Source organism: Muntiacus reevesi, chromosome 4 (genome assembly GCF_963930625.1).
Source record: "Muntiacus reevesi chromosome 4, mMunRee1.1, whole genome shotgun sequence".
Lineage (NCBI taxonomy): Eukaryota > Metazoa > Chordata > Mammalia > Artiodactyla > Cervidae > Muntiacus > Muntiacus reevesi.
This window is the reverse complement of record NC_089252.1, coordinates 107,018,504-107,035,752: the sequence shown is the minus strand read 5'-3', so window position 1 is coordinate 107,035,752 and position 17,249 is coordinate 107,018,504. Positions and strand designations below refer to the sequence as shown.

Sequence of the window (17,249 nt, the reverse complement as noted above, 5' to 3'; positions counted from 1 at the left end):
AACTCTGATTACAGGAAAATGTTGATAAAACTGCATTATTGAACATGAAAATATAAAAGGAAAAGACAGAAAAATCTCCAACTTCACCCTCTAAACCAAAAGTAAATCAACAGAGCCCGTCATAGTTGAGGGGGACCCCAACCTGAAATGTGTCTGATGTCACCCAGGAGTGACAGTTGTCTTCTCTGTGGCCCATAGCATGGGATGATCAGTGAATTTGTCACCCAAAGCAAAGTATATTTGTGAGTGAAAGATAGTGCTAGGGATTATTGTTCAGGAACAACAGTCATAAACTGAGAGTGTCCCAGTCCAACCAAGATGAGTGGTTGTCCTGTCCAGAGTTGGAATGAATAGAAATTGACTCATCCTTGGTTGTCCTTTTGTCCTAGTTCCTTCTAGATCTGAAAAGGTGGGTGACTGAGACATGGAGGTTTGGATTACTAGGAGAAGAAACCCTGCAAAGTGGGAACCCCAGGCTATGCCAAGTTGGGGAGTGGGGTGGTGAGGGCTGTGTTTGGGGGATACATAGTCAACTGTAGGGAAACCCAAGTCTAGAATTGTGTGGGAGTGTGTGTGTTTACATGAGTGCATATATATGTGTTAACTGACGTTCAAGATGTGAGAACCATCAGTGTATGACAAAACCCACTGAAAAATTAAAAAAAAAAAAAAAAAAAAGATGTGAGAACCAAAAGAAGTGGAAGTGAGGAATAAATGAGCAAGGCTCCAAACTGTGTAGGACAGGCAAACATCTAATCCCGTGATTTGACAGAGAAGTCAGTAGGTTGTGCATTGGAGCTGGTGTCAGGCATGAAAGGAGAGTAAAGGATGCCCCTTCTTCAGCCTGTGGATGAGGTCTGAAGGGAAGTGATATGCCCAGGTGCAACAGAATAACCCTTTGACTCACAGATCGTGGTGTTCTTGTTCTAGACTGGCCAAACAAGCCCAAGGAACCAGGTGACAGCTAGGGCAGGTGTGCTCCAAGCAACATATGAGGACTGTGAGACTCCAAGTTCAGCTGTGATATGTCTGTTAATCAGGAGTGGCAGAGATGGAGAACTTGTCTGGTCTTCTGGCTCCAGCCAGTGGCCTGCTCAGTGCTCAGGAACTATTGAGGAATTGACCATTGTTGATGAAATATCAGGACCCCTTCCTGGTTCATGCCAGAGCTGAGGTGGGTTGGAAACATTTTCTGAGTGTCTCTTCTTTTTCCTTGCAGGCCCTCCCTAAAAAGGAAGGTGAAGAGCAGAAAACTATAAAGATCCAAGCCTGGTGGCAGGGAACCCTGGTGCACAGGATACTACTGCATGCAGCACTCAGAGCATGTATCATTCAGTACTGGTGGAGACAGAGCCTGGAAGGGCTATTGGAAAAGAAGCGATCATCTGTGCTAGAGAATTATACTCGGGAAAAATGGGCAGTGATCAAGCTACAGTCCTGGGTTCACATGTGGCACACCCATCTTTGTTACTGCCGTTTGCTCCAAGCTGCCCGCATCATCCAAGTCTACTGACGCTGGCGTAATTGCCAGGCCCATGACTTTTTCCGGGGCCGTTATGACCTCACAGCAAGCCATTTAGGACTTGAGCTTGACATCTTTCTGGGATCACACATCTGTCGGATTACAGACTGCATCCCTTTCCCAGTAAAGAACTGATCAGGTTGGCTCCAACACTCTGTCACAAGGCCTCTGTCAGACAAGTTTCAGTTCAGTTCAGTTCAGTTGCTCAGTCTTTGTGACCCTATGGACAGCAGCACACCAGGCCTCTTTGTCCATCACTGACTCCTGAGTTTACTCAAACTCATGTCCATTGAGTCAGTGATGCCATCCAAACATCTTATCCTCTGTCATCCCCTTCTCCTCCTGCCTTCAATCATTCCCAATCAGCATCTTTTCAAATGAGTCAGCCCTTCGCATCAGGTGGCCAAAGTATTGGAGTTTCAGCTTCAGCATCAGTCCTTCCAATGAATATTCAGGACTGATTTCCTTTAAGATGGACTGGTTGGATCTCCTTGCAGTCCAAGGAACTCTCAAGAGTCTTCTCCAACACCACAGTTCAAAAGCATCAATTCTTTGGCACTCAGCCTTCTTTATGGTCCAGCTCTCACATCCATACATGACTACTGGAAAAACCATAGCTTTGACTAGACGGACCTTTGTTGGTAAAGTAATGTCTCTGCTTTTTAATATGCTGTCTAGGTTGGTCATAACTTTCCTTCCAAGGAGCAAGCAAACTTTCCTTCCAATTTCATGACTGCAGTCACCATCTGCAGAGATTTTGGAGCCCAAAAAATAAAGTCTGTCACTGTTTCCACTGTTTCCCCATCTATTTACCATGAAGTGATGGGACCAGATGCCATGATCTTAGTTTTCTGAATGTTGAGTTTTAAGCCAACTTTTTCACTCTCCTCTTTCATCAAGAGGCTCTTTAGTTCTTCTTTGCTTTCTGCCATAAGGGTGGTGTCATCTGCATATCTGAGGTTATTGATATTTCTCCCAGCAATCTTGATTCCAGCTTTTGGAACTGGTCTAAATTAAATGGGAATGCTCTTGGGTTAGAAGAATTAACAGTTAAAATGGTCATGCTACCCAAAGCAATCTGCAGATTTAACACAATCCCTATCAAATTATTCATGACATTTATCACAAAACTGAAACAAAAAAATCCTAAAATTTATATGGAACCCAGAAAGACCCAGAATTGGCAAAGCAATCCTGAGGGAAAAGGACAAAGCAGGAGACATGACCCTTCCAGACTTCAGACAATACTACAAAGCTACAGTAATTAAAACAACATGGGACAAAAAACAGACCTATATATCAATGGGGCAGAATGAAGAACCCAGAAATAAACCCATACACCAATGGCCAATTAATCTTCAACAGGGGCTTCCCCGATAGTCCAGTGGTTAAGAATCCACCCTGAAATTCAGGGGACAGTGGTTTGAGCCCTGGTCTCCACATGTTATGGAGCAACAAAGCCTGTGCACCACAACTACTGAGTCTGCACTCTACAGCCCAGGAGCCATCATACTGCAGCCTGTGTGCCTAGACCCGAGCTCCACAGTAAGAGAGACCACCACAACGAGAAGTCTGCACACCACAACCAGAGAGTAGACCCCGCTTGCTACAACTAGAGAAGGCCCTTGGACAACCAAGACTCAGCGCAGCTAAAAATAAAATAAATTTTTTAAAAAATCTTCAACAAAGGAGGCAAGAACATATAATGGGGAAAAGACATCTATTCAGCAAGTGGTGTTGGGAAAGTTGGAGAACCCCATGTAAATCAATGGTTATGAGAGGGTAACAGGTAGGAAGGCAAGAAGTCCCCAGTCGGCAGGAGGAAATTAACTGCAAGTAGCAGACATTTTTTCCTTCTCTACAAAAAATTAAAATAGACACTTAGTTCTGCCTTGAGTTAACCAATGTGTTTTTTTTTCATGGAAATGTTTTTCTTAAGCTTTGTTAATGAAACTATGTATTTGCTTAGGGATCTGCCTGCTGAACACCGAAGAATTGATGCTTTTGAACTGTGGTGTTGGAGAAGAATCTGAGAGCCCGTTGGACTGCAAAGGGATCCAACCAGTCCATCCTAAAGGAAGTCAGTCCTGAATATTCATTGGAAGAACTGATGCTGAAGCTGAAACTCCAGTACTTTGGTCACCTGATGCAAAGAGCTGGCTCATTGGAAAAGACCCTGTTGCTGGTAAAGATTGAAGGCGGGAGGAGAAGGGGATGACAGAGGATGAGATGGTTGGATGGCATCACTGACTCAATGGACATGAGTTTGAGTAAACTCCAGGAGTTGGTGATGGATAGGGAACCCTGGCGTGCTGGGGTTCATGGGGTCACAGAGTCGGACACGACTGAGCGACTGAACTGAACTGCCTTTCTTCAAGATGGTTTCTTCAAAATGACACACCTCGTGCCATCCTATCTCAGAAATGCATATTGTGGAGGCAGGACCTGGTGAAACTCCCTCGACCTTGAGGTACCTCTCTTATCTGATTAATGAGCTTGCTAACAGATATAAAACACGTTGCTAAAAACTAGCAAAGAGGCACTCTTTCTGCCCCCTTCTGATGTCTGTGTCAGAAGCTTTCTCTATCTCTCTTATATTTTAATAAAATTCTGTTACACCAAAATCTCCAATGGTCAAACCTGTTCTCTGACCCTGGATCGAAGTCCTCTCCTCCAGAGGTCATGAATCCCAGAATGGCACACGGCTGGCAGAAGAAAACTTTCAGTTAGAACACATCCTCACACCATACACAAAAATAAACTCCAAATGGCTTAAAGACTTAAATATAAGACAAGTCACCATAAAACTCATAGAATGGAACATAGGCAAAATATTCTCTGATATACATTGTACTGTATATTATTAGGTCAGTCTCCTAAGGCAACATAAATAAAAATCAAAAATAAACAAATGGCACCTAATCAACTTACAAGCTTTTGCACAGCAAAAGAAACCATTGACAAAAACACAAAACTATAGACCACACTATGAAGGAGTTTCCCTGGAGTTGGCTGACTTGGCAGCCCTGCAACCCCTTCTCTCCTACTCACAGGAGGCATTGCTAATCAACCACAGACCATACCCATCCAGCACCTGGCTCTTAGAACCTTCCTTCATATGAGACTCCAGATAACCTCAGAGCTGACCTGTGAGGTGCCCAATATCTGCCTCACAATCCAGATAATCACAATGGTGTGATCACTCACCTAGAACCAGACATCCTGGAATGCGAAGTCAAGTGGGCCTTAGGAATCATCACTATGAACAAAGCTAGTGGAGGTGATGGAATTCCAGTTGAGCTATTTCAAATCCTAAAAGATGATGCTGTGAAATTGCTGCACTCAATATGCCAGCAAACTTGGAAAACTCTGCAGTGGCCACAGGACTAGAAAAGGTCAGTTTTCATTCCAATCCCAAAGAGAGGCAATGCCAAAGAATGTTCAACTGCCCCACAATTGCACTCATCTCACACGCTAGTAAAATAATGCTCAAAATTCTCCAAGCCAGGCTTCAACAGTACATGAACTATGAACTTCCAGGTGTTCAAGCTGATTTTAGAAAATGCAGAGGAACCAGAGATCAAATTGCCACCATCCATTGAATCATCAAAAAAGCAAGAGAGTTCCAGAAAAACATCTATTTCTGCTTTATTGACTATGCCAAAGCCTTTGACTGTGTGGATCACAACAAACTGTGGAAAATTCTTCAAGAGATGGGAATACCAGACCGCCTGACCTGCCTCCTGAGAAATCTGTACACAGGTCAGAAAGCAACAGTTAGAACATGGAACAACAGACTGGTTCCAAATAGGGAAAGAAGTAAGTCAAGGCTGTGTATTGTCACCCTGCTTATTTAACTTATGTGCAGAGTACATCATGAGAAACGCTGGGCTGGATTAACCACAAGCTGGAATCAAGATTGCCGGGAGAGATATCAATAACCTCAGATATGCAGATGAGATACCACCCTTATGGCAGAAAGCGAAGAAGAACTAAAGAGCCTCTTGATGAAAGAGGAGAGTGAAAAAGTTGGCTTAAAACTCAACATTCAGAAAACTAAGATCATGGCATCTAGTCCCATCACTTCATGGCAAATAGATGGGGAAACAGGGGAAACAGTGACAGACTTTATTTTTTGGGCTCCAAAATCACTGCAGATGGTGACTGCAGTCATGAAATTAAAAGATGCACTTGCTCCTTGGAAGAAAAGTTATGACCAACCTAGACAACATATTAAAAGGCAAAGACATTACTTTACCAACAAAGGTCCATCTGGTCAAAGCTATGGTTTTTCCAGTAGTCATGTATGGATGTGAGAGCTGGACAATAAAGAAGGCTGAGTGCCAAGAACTGATGCTTTTGAACTGTGGTGTTGGAGAAGACTCTTGAGAGTCCCTTGGACTACAAGGAAATCCAACCAGTCCCTCCTAAAGGACATCAGTCCTGAATATTCATTGGAAGGACTGATGCTGAAGCTGATACTCCAGTACTTTGGCCACCTGATGCAAAGGGCTGACTCATTGAAAAAACCCTGATGCTGGGAAAGATTGAAGGCAGGAGGAGAAGGGGATGACAGAGGATGAGATGGTTGGATGGCATCACTGACTCAATGGACATGAGTCTGAGTAAACTCCGGGAGTTGGTGATGGACAGGGAAGCCTGGCGTGCTGCAGTCCATGGGGTCGCAAAGAGTTGAACACAACTGAGCGACTAAACTGAACTGAACTGAATTCCAAAAGTCCCCCCACCTGCCTTGGGCTACATAAGCTTGCACAGCATGGCCTTTCCCGCCTCACTCTCTTAGTGCCCTTCCTGGTGGCCCTGCTAATATCAAATAAACCCAGTAGGCCCCCATCTCAGTGCTTTTCTCTTGTTTCCTCATCTAGAATTTGAATGATCTGAGAGTGAATCTAATCATGGATTGGTCACCTGAGAGCCAGAAGTGGAGTGTTATGATTTGCCTAGTTCAACTAGTCAGCAAGAGGAAGCCATAGGCAATCATCAGCCATTCATGAAACAGCTGCATGAGGAATAGATTAACTGGTCAGGTCCTTCTCTTGCCCTCTACTCTACTTAGGCAAAGCATGTATCTGTCAGCCTTCATGCAAGAATAACCTCTGAGCTCTACCTTGTAAAGATAGTGAGTCATCTTACCATGAAGAGATCCTATCATGGGTCTACAGGGAAATTTTCAGGGCAGTATTTTTCATATTTCTTCAATGGTCCCAATGATGTGGAAGGTTTAATTAAAGCAGACTGTGGACCCCACCCATCATTTCTGGTTCAGTATATCATGTTCCCAAGAATGAGTATTTCTAACAAATTTCCACGTGATACTGTGGCAACTTATCTAGGGAACACCACTACAGTAGAAAAATCTACAATTCTTACCCTTCTGAATGGGAAAGGTCAGTTTCTGCCTCCTATGAGTCTTCTCCTATGTGTCTCCTTTACTACTCATAAAAAGTGCTTTATATTTGACACTTTTGAAGAACCTTATTTCTGGCCTTTCCCTTCTCAAGAAAAGGGATTTAAACTAAAAATTCCGTGTTTTAATCCTGCATTGATCTTTTTGATGAACAGCCTCATTATTAGTCCATCCAGGAGCTCTCCCAGAGTTACCACATTAGAACAACGGACACTTCTAACACCCAGGAAATCATAAGAATTTCAGGAACTCTATCAAAATCCAGTTCAAAGACCAAATATTAGAACAAAAGATACTCCTCATGCTCTTATCACTTAAGAAATTACGAGAGTGCTTCCTAGGACTCTCTAGGCTTCTTCCACTTCTCTGTGGTTCTTCTTGTTTCTCCACTCATGCTATTCCTGCCTCTTCCCCTCTGCCTCCTGTATTTAACAAGCTCTCCTGAAGCCTAGGCCTCTCCCTAGGCCTCCAAGTGTTGGGGGAAAACAGTGTCAGCCACATTGGCAAGATCAAAGCCATGTTCATTTCCAGTGCAAAGATCATGAAGCCCAATGGTGAGAAGTTGGACAAGTTCCAGTCTGAAATCTTCTACATCCTCCTGGAGTTGGAGATGAACTCAGATCTGAAAACCCAGCTGTGGGAGTTGAACATCACAGCTGCGAAGGCCACTGAAGTTAGTGTTGGTCAAAAAGCTCTTTTAATCTTTGTTCTTATTCCTCAAGTGAAATATTTCCAAAAATTCCAGGTCTGGCTCTTGCATGACTTAGAGAAGTTCAGCGGGAAACACATCATCTGTTGCTCAGAGGAGAATTCTGCCTAAGCCAACTCGAAAAAGCCATACAAAAAAATAAGCAAAAGCATCCCAGGAGCTGCAGTCTGATAACCGTGCATGATGTGATCCTGGAAGATTTAGTTTGCCCAAGTGAGATTACAGGCAAGAGAATCTGCAAGAAACTGAATGGCAGCTGGCTCACAAAGGTTCATTTGGATAAAACACAGCAGAACAATGTGGAACACAAAGTTGAAACATTTTCTGGTATCTGTAAGAAACTCATGGGTGAACTCCCCAATGGTTCAGTGGTTAGGAATTTGCCTGCCAATGCACGGGACATGGGTTCGATCCCTGGCCTGGGGAGATTCCACATGCCATGGGGCAACTAAGCCTATGTGCCACAACTACTGAGCCTGAATGCTCTAAAGCCCATGAACCATAACTACTGAAGCTCACACGCTATAGAGCCTGCAAACCACAAATACTGAGTCCACATGTTATAACTACTGAAGCCTGCTCACTCTAGAGTCAGCGTGCCATCTCTATTTATTATAACAAATAAATACATTTTTGAGCAGCTGATTTTTAAAATATTTATCTGTTTGTTTATTTCTGGCTGCACTGGGTCTTCATCACTGCTTGCAGGCTTTCTCTACCTGTGGCGAGCAAGGGCTAGTCTCTAGTGGTGGTGCATGGGCTTCTTATTGCCGTTGCTTCTCTTGTTGTGGAGCACACACTCTAGGGCACAAGCATGGGCTCTAGGGCACTCCGGCTCAGCAGTTGCAGCTTTCAGGCTCTAGAGGGCAGACTCAGTGGTTGTGGCACATGGGCTTTGTTGCCCTGTGGCATGTGGAATCTTCCTGGACCAGGGATCAAATCCATGTCCCCTGCACTGGCAGGTGAATTCTTAACCACTGGACACCAGGGAAATCCCAGCAAAGCAAACCTGAGAAAGAAAAGTGAAGCTGGAGGAATCAGGCTTCCTGACTTCAGACATACTACAAAGTTATAGTAATCAAAACAACATGGTACTGGCACAAAAACAGAAGTAGAGATCAATGGAACAAGACAGAAAGTTCAGAGATAAACTATCACTCCTCTGGTCACATAATCTATGACAAAGGAGGCAAGAATATACAATGAAGAAAAAGAGTCCCTTCAATAAATGGTGCTGGAAAACTGGACAATTGCATGTAAAAGAATGAAACTACAACACTCCCTAACACCATACATAAAAATAAACTCAAAATAGGTTAAAGACCTAAATGTAAAGCTGGACACTATAAAGATCTTAGAAGAAAACATAGAATGTTCCTTGACATGATTTGCAGCAAGATTTTTTTTATTCATTTCCTATAGTGATGAAAATAAAAACAAAAATAAATGAGGTCTAATTAAACTTAAAATCTTTTGTACAGCAAAGGAAACCATAAACAAAACAAAAAGACAACCTTCAGAATGTAAGAAAATATTTGCAAGCAAAGCAACTGACGAGGGATTACTTTCCAAAATATACAAACAGCTCATGAAGCTTAATATCAAAAAACAAACAGCCCAATCAAAAACTGAGCAGAAAATTTACAAAAGACATTTCACCAGAGAAGACATACAGATGGCCAAAAAGCACATGAAAAAATGCTCAGTATCACTAATTGTTAAAGAAATGCAAATCAAAACTACAATGAGGTATCACTTCATACCTTCAGAATGGCCTTCATCAAAAAATCTACAAACAATAAATGCTGGCAAGGGTGTGATGAAAAGGGAACTCTCTTGCACTGTTGTTGGGAATGTAATTTGATACAGCCACTGTGGAGAACAGTATGGAGGTTCCTTAAAAAACTGAAAATAGAACTACCATATGACCCAGCAATCCCACTCCTAGGCATGTACTCGGAGAAAACTTTAATTCAAAAAGATACACACACCCCAATGTTTTCTGAAGCACTGTTTACAGTAGCTAGGAGATGGAGCAACTTAAGTGTCCATCAACAGAGGAATGGGTAAAAAGAAGGTATCATGTGTTTATACAATGGACTATTACTCAGCCATAGAAAAAGAACAAAATAACACCATTTGTGGCAACATGGATAGACCTGGAGACTGTCATATTAAGTGAAGTAAGTCAGACACAGAAAGACAAATATCATATGATATCACTTACATGTGAAATCTTTTTTTAAAAAAGGTACAAATTAACTTATTTACAAAATAGAAGTAGAGTCATGGATGTAGAAAACAAACTTATGGTTATGAGGCAATGAGGGGAGGATAAAGTGAGAGTCTGGCACTGACATATATACTCTGTGTGTGTACTCAGTCCCTTCAGTCCTGTCTGACTCTTTGCGACCCCATGGACTGTAGCCCACCAGGCTTCTCTGTCCATGGGATTTTGCAGGCAAGAATATACTAGAGTGGGTTGCTGTGCCCTCCTCCAGGGGATCTTCCCAACCCAGGGGTCGAACCTGCCTCTCTTAAGTCTCCTGCATTGGCAGGCAGATTCTTCACCACTGAGTCATCAGGGAAGCTCCAATTTGAAAGATGTCACCTTCAAAATCTACCTTGCACCACTCATTTTTGTTTTCTATTTAATTAATTTTAAATTGTTGCTTTTATTCTACTGCTTTCTAGATCCATCTGGTCTCTCTTTTTAGTTTTCTATGGTGCACTGAGGTGCTAAAACCTGAATCCAGAGAAGACAGGAAGTGCTAAGTCTGAGGAGACACAAGAGAGCTGAATGGAGCTATACTGCCATGGTCCCTCTTGCCCTCCTGTGTGACTAGTTTTAAGAGAGGATGTGGACGGGCCTCACTGGAGGGATGGTACACAAATGCCCTCTTTTCACTCTGAGCTCTGATATGTTTCTGACAGAAGGGAAGTGGACAGGTAATACAAGTTCCCATGGATCTTGTTTCTGAGGGAGACTCAACCTATCTGCAGATATCCTAATCCTCATGTCATAAAGCAATTGTTAACTCAGGGCTTTCCCCCTCATATGACTCGTGCCAGACCTTGGGAAGTAGATAAACGAAGGAACCATCAAGAGACAAGCCATGGGGGTTCGATTTTGTGTAAGAGACACATTCAGATCCTCTAAGCAGGCTTGAGGGTGGTTGGGACTCACCCCAGACTTTATGGGTTTGGGGAAAAGGGGGGATGCTGAGGCAGTAGGTAGCTTTTGTGCAGAGCCATAGAAAGAAACAGTAGTTTTCACCCTCCCATTCATTTCCCATTTATTTCTGATGACAGAAAGATGGCCATTTCATTCAAATTGTCATTGAGGATTCCGAAGAAATAATTCTGATGAAGATGAAAGAGCGGAAGAAGAAAAGAGAGGTAGATAAAATCTCTGTATAATGTATAGATATAGGACATTTATGTCAGTGTCATGAGGATGTGGAATTGTGCCTTTTAGGCCACAATTATCTTAGAGTTTAAGATAATCAGGAGTTAACTCAACATTGGCTCATTTTCCCTCCACTCCCTTCTCAGCATGAAATCTCTGGGTCTGGGTTTGACTGTGACATGACAAGTGAATGGAGAAAAGGAAAGCCATCAAGAAACACATGAGCCGGGAGATGAGAATGTGAAGACCCTGGATTAGAAAGAATGTTCTCAATATGTAGAAGCTGGGAGTAGAATATATGATGAGGGTGTTAAAAACCAACCACTATATTGAAATAACACTTTTGTGGCAGAAAGCAATCAATCAATAGGACTAAAATTAGCAGAGAACACCAGGCAAAAGCATTATGAAACCAAACCTCCAAAACCCAGTAAGCACTGATGGGTTAGAATATGACTAACAAAGGCCCTCATACCCCTAATGCTTGCTTCTAGTTACTAATGGTTTTCCCCTTGATCCATGCACCTGAGAGGTAGTCAGGAGGAGGATGCTGTGACTCTGAGGGTAAGGTGATGTGTCCTTATTGGCAGAGAAGAACTCAGCACCTAGGGCCTCTTGATCAGTGTCCTGCTATCTCCCCTGAACTCTCCAAAGTAGGGATATTAAGAGAACCAGGCCCTTTCCAGAAATATCCTACAAGTTGGTGGCAGGCAGTTCTCTGAGTGGTCTCTCTTATCTCTGCCTAGACAACTAAAAAAGACAGAGTAGGAGCAGCCAAGAAGATCCAGGCCTGGTGGCGTGGCACCCTGGTGCGCCGGACCTTGTTGCATGCAGCCCTGAGGACTTGGATGATTCAGTGCTGGTGGAGACTGACAATGGACAGGCTGCTGCAGAAGAAGCGGAGGGCAGCCCTGATTGCCTATGCATACAGAGAGAGGGCAGTGGTCAAGCTCCAGTCTTTGGTCCGCATGTGGCGCATCCACTGGCGATACTGCCAGGTGCTCAATGCCATCTGTGTCATCCAGTACCACTGGCAGTGCCACAACTGCCACACCTGTGCCCTCCTCCGGGGCCACTGCGTGGTCACGGCCACTCACCTGCAGTTCCACATCGAGATCATCAACCCCTAGGAAATGGCTAGAAGGGGCACTGTCTCCTGTCCCATAGTAAAGGTCTAACCTGACATAAAGTGTGTCTCGTGGTTTCCCTTCTGCTAATGGAAATGTTAGGACTTAAGTCAAACTGCCTTCTCTTCTCCCTGGGGAAGAACTTCACTGAGGTTCTCCCTTTGTGCCCACAAACCCTGTTCTGGACTGACAGTTCTGTATGCCTTGTACTTAGTTGTCAAAACAGAAACTGAGGTCCTAGTCTACCTATATATATAACAGAGTCAGAAGTCCCAGCTCCCATTCCCAGCTCCATTCCTTTCTTCTCACTGGGAATCTGAGAGTCAGGTAAGCTGCATCTTCCTGAAAACTCTGGGTACCTTTGCACGTGAGAACAGACACTGAGGCTTTTCTCTGTCCTCCTGGGGTTAGTGGGGGGTCTCAGATGCCTTAGACAAGGTGTCTTTGCCAGTCACCTTGTGAAAAGGCCAACATGTGGCTGACTCTTCTGGGAGGAGTGTAGTGCAGTCCCAGGTGAAGGACAGCCCAGCCTTAGTGTAGATGAAACTGGGCATGCTGATGAGCAGCTGATGACCCTGGGGACTGGTAGAAAACAGTTCATGACACTTCAACTCCGTCTTCACAATTCCCTTACCAGAACTCCTCTCCCTGAGGACTGTACAGCAAACAGGGCTCCCAGTGATTTTACCCATTCTCACTCCCATGGGTCGTACTAATCCAGTGCTACTCAATAGAAATTTCTGTGATGGATGGAAATGTTCTGTATCAGTGCTGTTCAGTGTGAGAGCCACGAGCCACACATTGTTGTGAAGGACTTGAAATGTGCCTGGTGAGATTAAAGAATTGAGTTTTAAATTTTTTTTTAATTAATTTAAGCTTAAATAACCACATATGGTAGTGGATATTCCATTGAATAGTGTGGGTCTAGACCTTACCATTACCAATAATTGTACTGCTGCCCAAATTGCTTTTTCATTCCCTTATTTTTTATTTTATTCTCTTCTTCCAGTTGACCTTTCAAGTATCACTAATAGAATGTTTCTCCAGATGTGATAAGATCTTCCAAGCCATTTACTCTGCCATTTTTTTTTTATAACCATCACCCCTGACAAGCCCTTGTATCTGTCTTTATCCAGTTCAGATTCTATATTTAATTATTGTAATCTCTCCCCTGAACACCTTGACTTCCTTTGGCCCTATCTCTGCAAAGCTGTGTGGAATGAACTTAATCATCTACCTGCTTTGTGCCTGCAGAGGAGGAGCATGACACTTAGCTCACATTCAACCATGATGCGTGGTCCCAGTTCATATTCATGACTGCAGACCTCCACTGGACCGAGTTCCCCATAAATTTCTCTGGTGTGTTTGCGTTTCTTTTTTTCTGAATTGAATAATTCATAGTACCTCCTCTCCAAATGCCCAATTCTACTTCTCCCCTTGAACTCCAAAATGATGGTATATGTTACCACATACTTAACTGATGAAATGGGAACAGACTGGACCCCCATCTTCCTACCACCTTTTTCTCCATCCCAGCTCTGGACCACACTTGCTGCCTTCCCTCCAGTTGAAATAAATGAAGGGTCTTTGATCCCATCAAAAGCTAACCCCTCCACTATCCTGCTGCCATCTCTAGGTGTTTGATCCTGCATTCATAACCCTATTGTCCAAAGTATCAATGTCTACCCCTTCCATCTTTTAAAAATGCCATCTTAATTTCTTTCCAGTTCCCTGTTTCTCCTAATAGCAAAACATGCCACCACTGTTTCCATTTCTGTTCACACTATTTTCTCTTCAACCCATTCCAATCAGGCTTATGCCCCGCTCACTTCACTGAGACTACACTGATCAACATCACCGACATTCCAGCTGACCAAATCCAATGGTCATTTCTCTGTCCTTATGCATTCTCTCTACATCAGGCTACAGAGTTAGCTACTCCATTCTTGTTAAAATAATTTCTAAAGGCAAACAATAAAAATCATACCACTCAACCCATAAGTACTTTAATATATGTCTTTAATAGGAGACCTTTGTAAAAAATATAACATCAGTATTATCACATCTTTCAGCAGTCACAATAATTCCTTGATAGAATATATATGTACCCAATAACTGAGCTTCTAGATACATAAAGTAGGATTCTTCTGTACCCCTTTGTGCTTGCCTGCTACTCTCCACAAGACTCTAGGAACCACTGATCTGTACCCTGTACCTATTGTTTTCCCTTTTCCAGGACATCATAAAAGGAATATATGTAGCCTTTTGAGTCTGGCTTCCTTCCGTTTGGGCTTCCCTGGTGGCTCAGAGGTTAAAGCGCCTGCCTGCAATGCGGGAGACCTGGGTTTGATCTCTGGGTCAGGAAGATTCCCTGGAGAAGGAAATGGCAACCCATTCTGGTATTCTTGCCTGGAGAATCCCATGGACAGAGGAACCTGGTGGGCTACAGTCCATGGGGTCGCAAAGAGTCGGACACGACTGAGCGACTTCTCTTCACTTCCTTTCCTTTAGCATAATGTGTCTGAGACTTCTCTCTGGTATTGTGTGTACTCATTTGTTTTAATTTCTGAGTGGCATTCCATTTTAAGAATGTTATCAGAAGTTTTTACCAGTTGAAGGATTTGGAGTTTTTTCCAGTTTGAGTGGTTACAAATTAATCTGCTATACATATTGGTTTTGTGTGTGTGTAAACTTAAGTTTTGCACTCTATTTGGCTAAAAACCTAGGAGTGAGAGCTTCCATTTCTACAAGATGGTGTAACTCATTTTTTTCCCCTTTCCTCTCCTGTGAATACAAACTAAATACTTTGGAAATAATTCAACAGACAGTCATAAAAGGACTCTGAAATGTGGAGAGATGGCAGATTATCTAGAAATCTCAAGATTTTTGAAAGTGCACCTTGATAAATTCCCTGGGTTTTGTTTTTTCTGCCATGCATCTCAGACTGGACATCAGATATGTCTGCAACCTAGTATCAACAACAGGCATAGGGAAAGCAAAACAAAACAAAGTGAAAAGCATGCTCCCTCTGGTCAAAATAAGAGACACCCAGCAGAGACTCAGCAGGGAGATCCATGTCTAGTGACAACAGCAGATTGAATTGCTTACAAAAGTGACTCCAGTACCCATATAAGCCAACCCATCCCATGCCCTACACTCACTGGTAGCAGTAGGCATATTCTGCTCACAGCAACAGTGGAACCCAGGCTTATCCACCCCCACCACACCCCATATCTGCTAGCAGTAATGACCCAGTCTGTCCTCAGCAGCCGTAACAGCACAACCCACTGCATTTCTCATCTGCTAACAGAAGCAGGCTTGATCTGCCCCCAACAGTAACAGCAGAACCTGAGTAGGCCAACGCATCTCCCACCACAAACTAGATGGAAAGGGGGAGTGGGGTCCTCCTGTACCCCCGCTCCAAAAGGCCTAGATTCTCCTCGCTTTCCACTCAGTGGCAGACCCAGCAGCCCCAGACCCAGCAGCCCCTGGCTGTCTGTCCAACCATAGAAGATCCAGAACAGGAGCCTTCTGGCCCTCTACCCAACAGCAAAGTGCAGTCCAATAGGCCCTTCTCTCATCCAGTAGCCCCAACAGAGACAGAGTAGGAAACCCGTTTGGCATCAGCTGGTCAGAGAACAGGCCAGGGTTATTGCTCTCTACTTCAGAAGTCCAACATCCTAAACCCTCCATCTAGTGACAAGAAGGAACCTAGGAAAATGCCTTTCACCTTACAGGTGGCACCAGAAGGGATCCAGTGGAACCAAAAGAATAAAGCAGATCAGAACTGCATTGAAGGAACCCAGAAAAGAAAGTTCTCATTGGAAATAGGGTCCACAAAAGTAGGCCGGCATCTACATGCTAAACCTAGACAGAATGCTGCCTTCTAGAACAGAAGATTTTAATAGCATCAATTGCCTCCTATTATCCAAAATGCCCATCATACAGTAGAAAATCACTCACACATACCAAGAAACAATAAAAGTATGATGTTAGATACAGATTTCCTTTTTATCAAGTTAAGGTAGTTCCCTGTATTCCTAACTCACTAAGAATTTCCTTTTTATCATGAATAGGTGTTGGATTTTGTCAAATGGTTTTTCTGACAATATTAGTCATATGATTTCTCTTCTTTGGCCTGTTGATATGGTGGATCAATTAATTTTTGAATGTTTAAAGTAGCCTTGGGACTTCCTTGGTGGTCCAATGATTAAGAATCTGCCTTCCAGTGCAGGGGACACGGATTTGATCCCTGGTCAGGGAATCAAGATCCTACATGCTAGGGGACATCTAAGCCTGCCACACCGCAGCCGCTAAGCCTGTACCACAACTATGGAGCTCGTACACTCTGGAGCCCGCACCGCAACTATAGAGAAAAGCTAACATGCCACAACTAGAGATAAGCCCTTGTGCCACAATAAAGAACCCACATGCTGCACTGAAAGATCCCACATGCCACAGCTAAGATCCAGTGCAGCCTAATTAATCAACTAATTATTTAAAAAGCCTCCATCACTCTCTAAAAATAATAAATAAAAGCGAAGAAGCTTTGCTTACCTGATAGAAATTTCTACTTGGTCCTGGTGCATAATTTCTTTCGTACCTTTTTGGGTTTGATCCGCTAACATTTTGTTGTGGATTTTTACTTCTATGTGCCACTAGCAATGTACAAGGATTCCCTCATCTCCACACCCTCATCAACACTTACCATTTATGTTTTTGATAATAGCCATTCTAACAAGTATGAGGTTATATTTCACATGGTTTTGATTTGCATTTCCATTATTGGTGGTGTTGAGTCCTTTTTCATCTGCTAGCCATTTGTATGTCTTCTTTAGAAAGATGTATAATCAGGTCACTGGCCATTTTTAAATCAGGTTTACTTTTGTTGTTTGTTTTTGCTTTTCTTCACTATTGGGTTATTTGAGTTCCTTGTATATTTTAGCTATTAACCCCTTATCAGACACAAGTTTTACAAATATTTTCTCTTGTTCTGTAAGGTGCTTTTTCATGTCACTGATTGTTTCCTTTGCTGTGCAGAAGCTTTTTAATTT

The 17,249-nt window shown here is 43.1% G+C and overlaps 1 protein-coding gene and 1 pseudogene across 1 annotated transcript; both read left to right on the top strand.

The window, feature by feature from the left end:
• The first annotated feature begins 7,467 nt into the window (after window positions 1-7,467).
• LOC136167470 (small ribosomal subunit protein eS7-like) lies at window positions 7,468-8,111 on the top strand (annotated as a pseudogene).
• A 2,664-nt stretch (window positions 8,112-10,775) lies between these two features.
• Window positions 10,776-12,198, top strand: IQCF2 (IQ motif containing F2). The gene is made up of 3 exons (XM_065935356.1): window positions 10,776-10,793; window positions 10,972-11,058; window positions 11,815-12,198. Exons 1-3 carry the CDS (start codon window positions 10,776-10,778, stop codon window positions 12,196-12,198), a joined length of 489 nt encoding a protein of 162 aa, XP_065791428.1.
• The last annotated feature ends 5,051 nt before the right edge of the window (window positions 12,199-17,249 follow it).

Coding starts and splice junctions, on each gene's coding strand:
- IQCF2 (XM_065935356.1), top strand. Junction 11,059..11,814: donor AGCGGAAGAAGAAAAGAGAG/GTAGATAAAATC, acceptor ATCTCTGCCTAG/ACAACTAAAAAAGACAGAGT.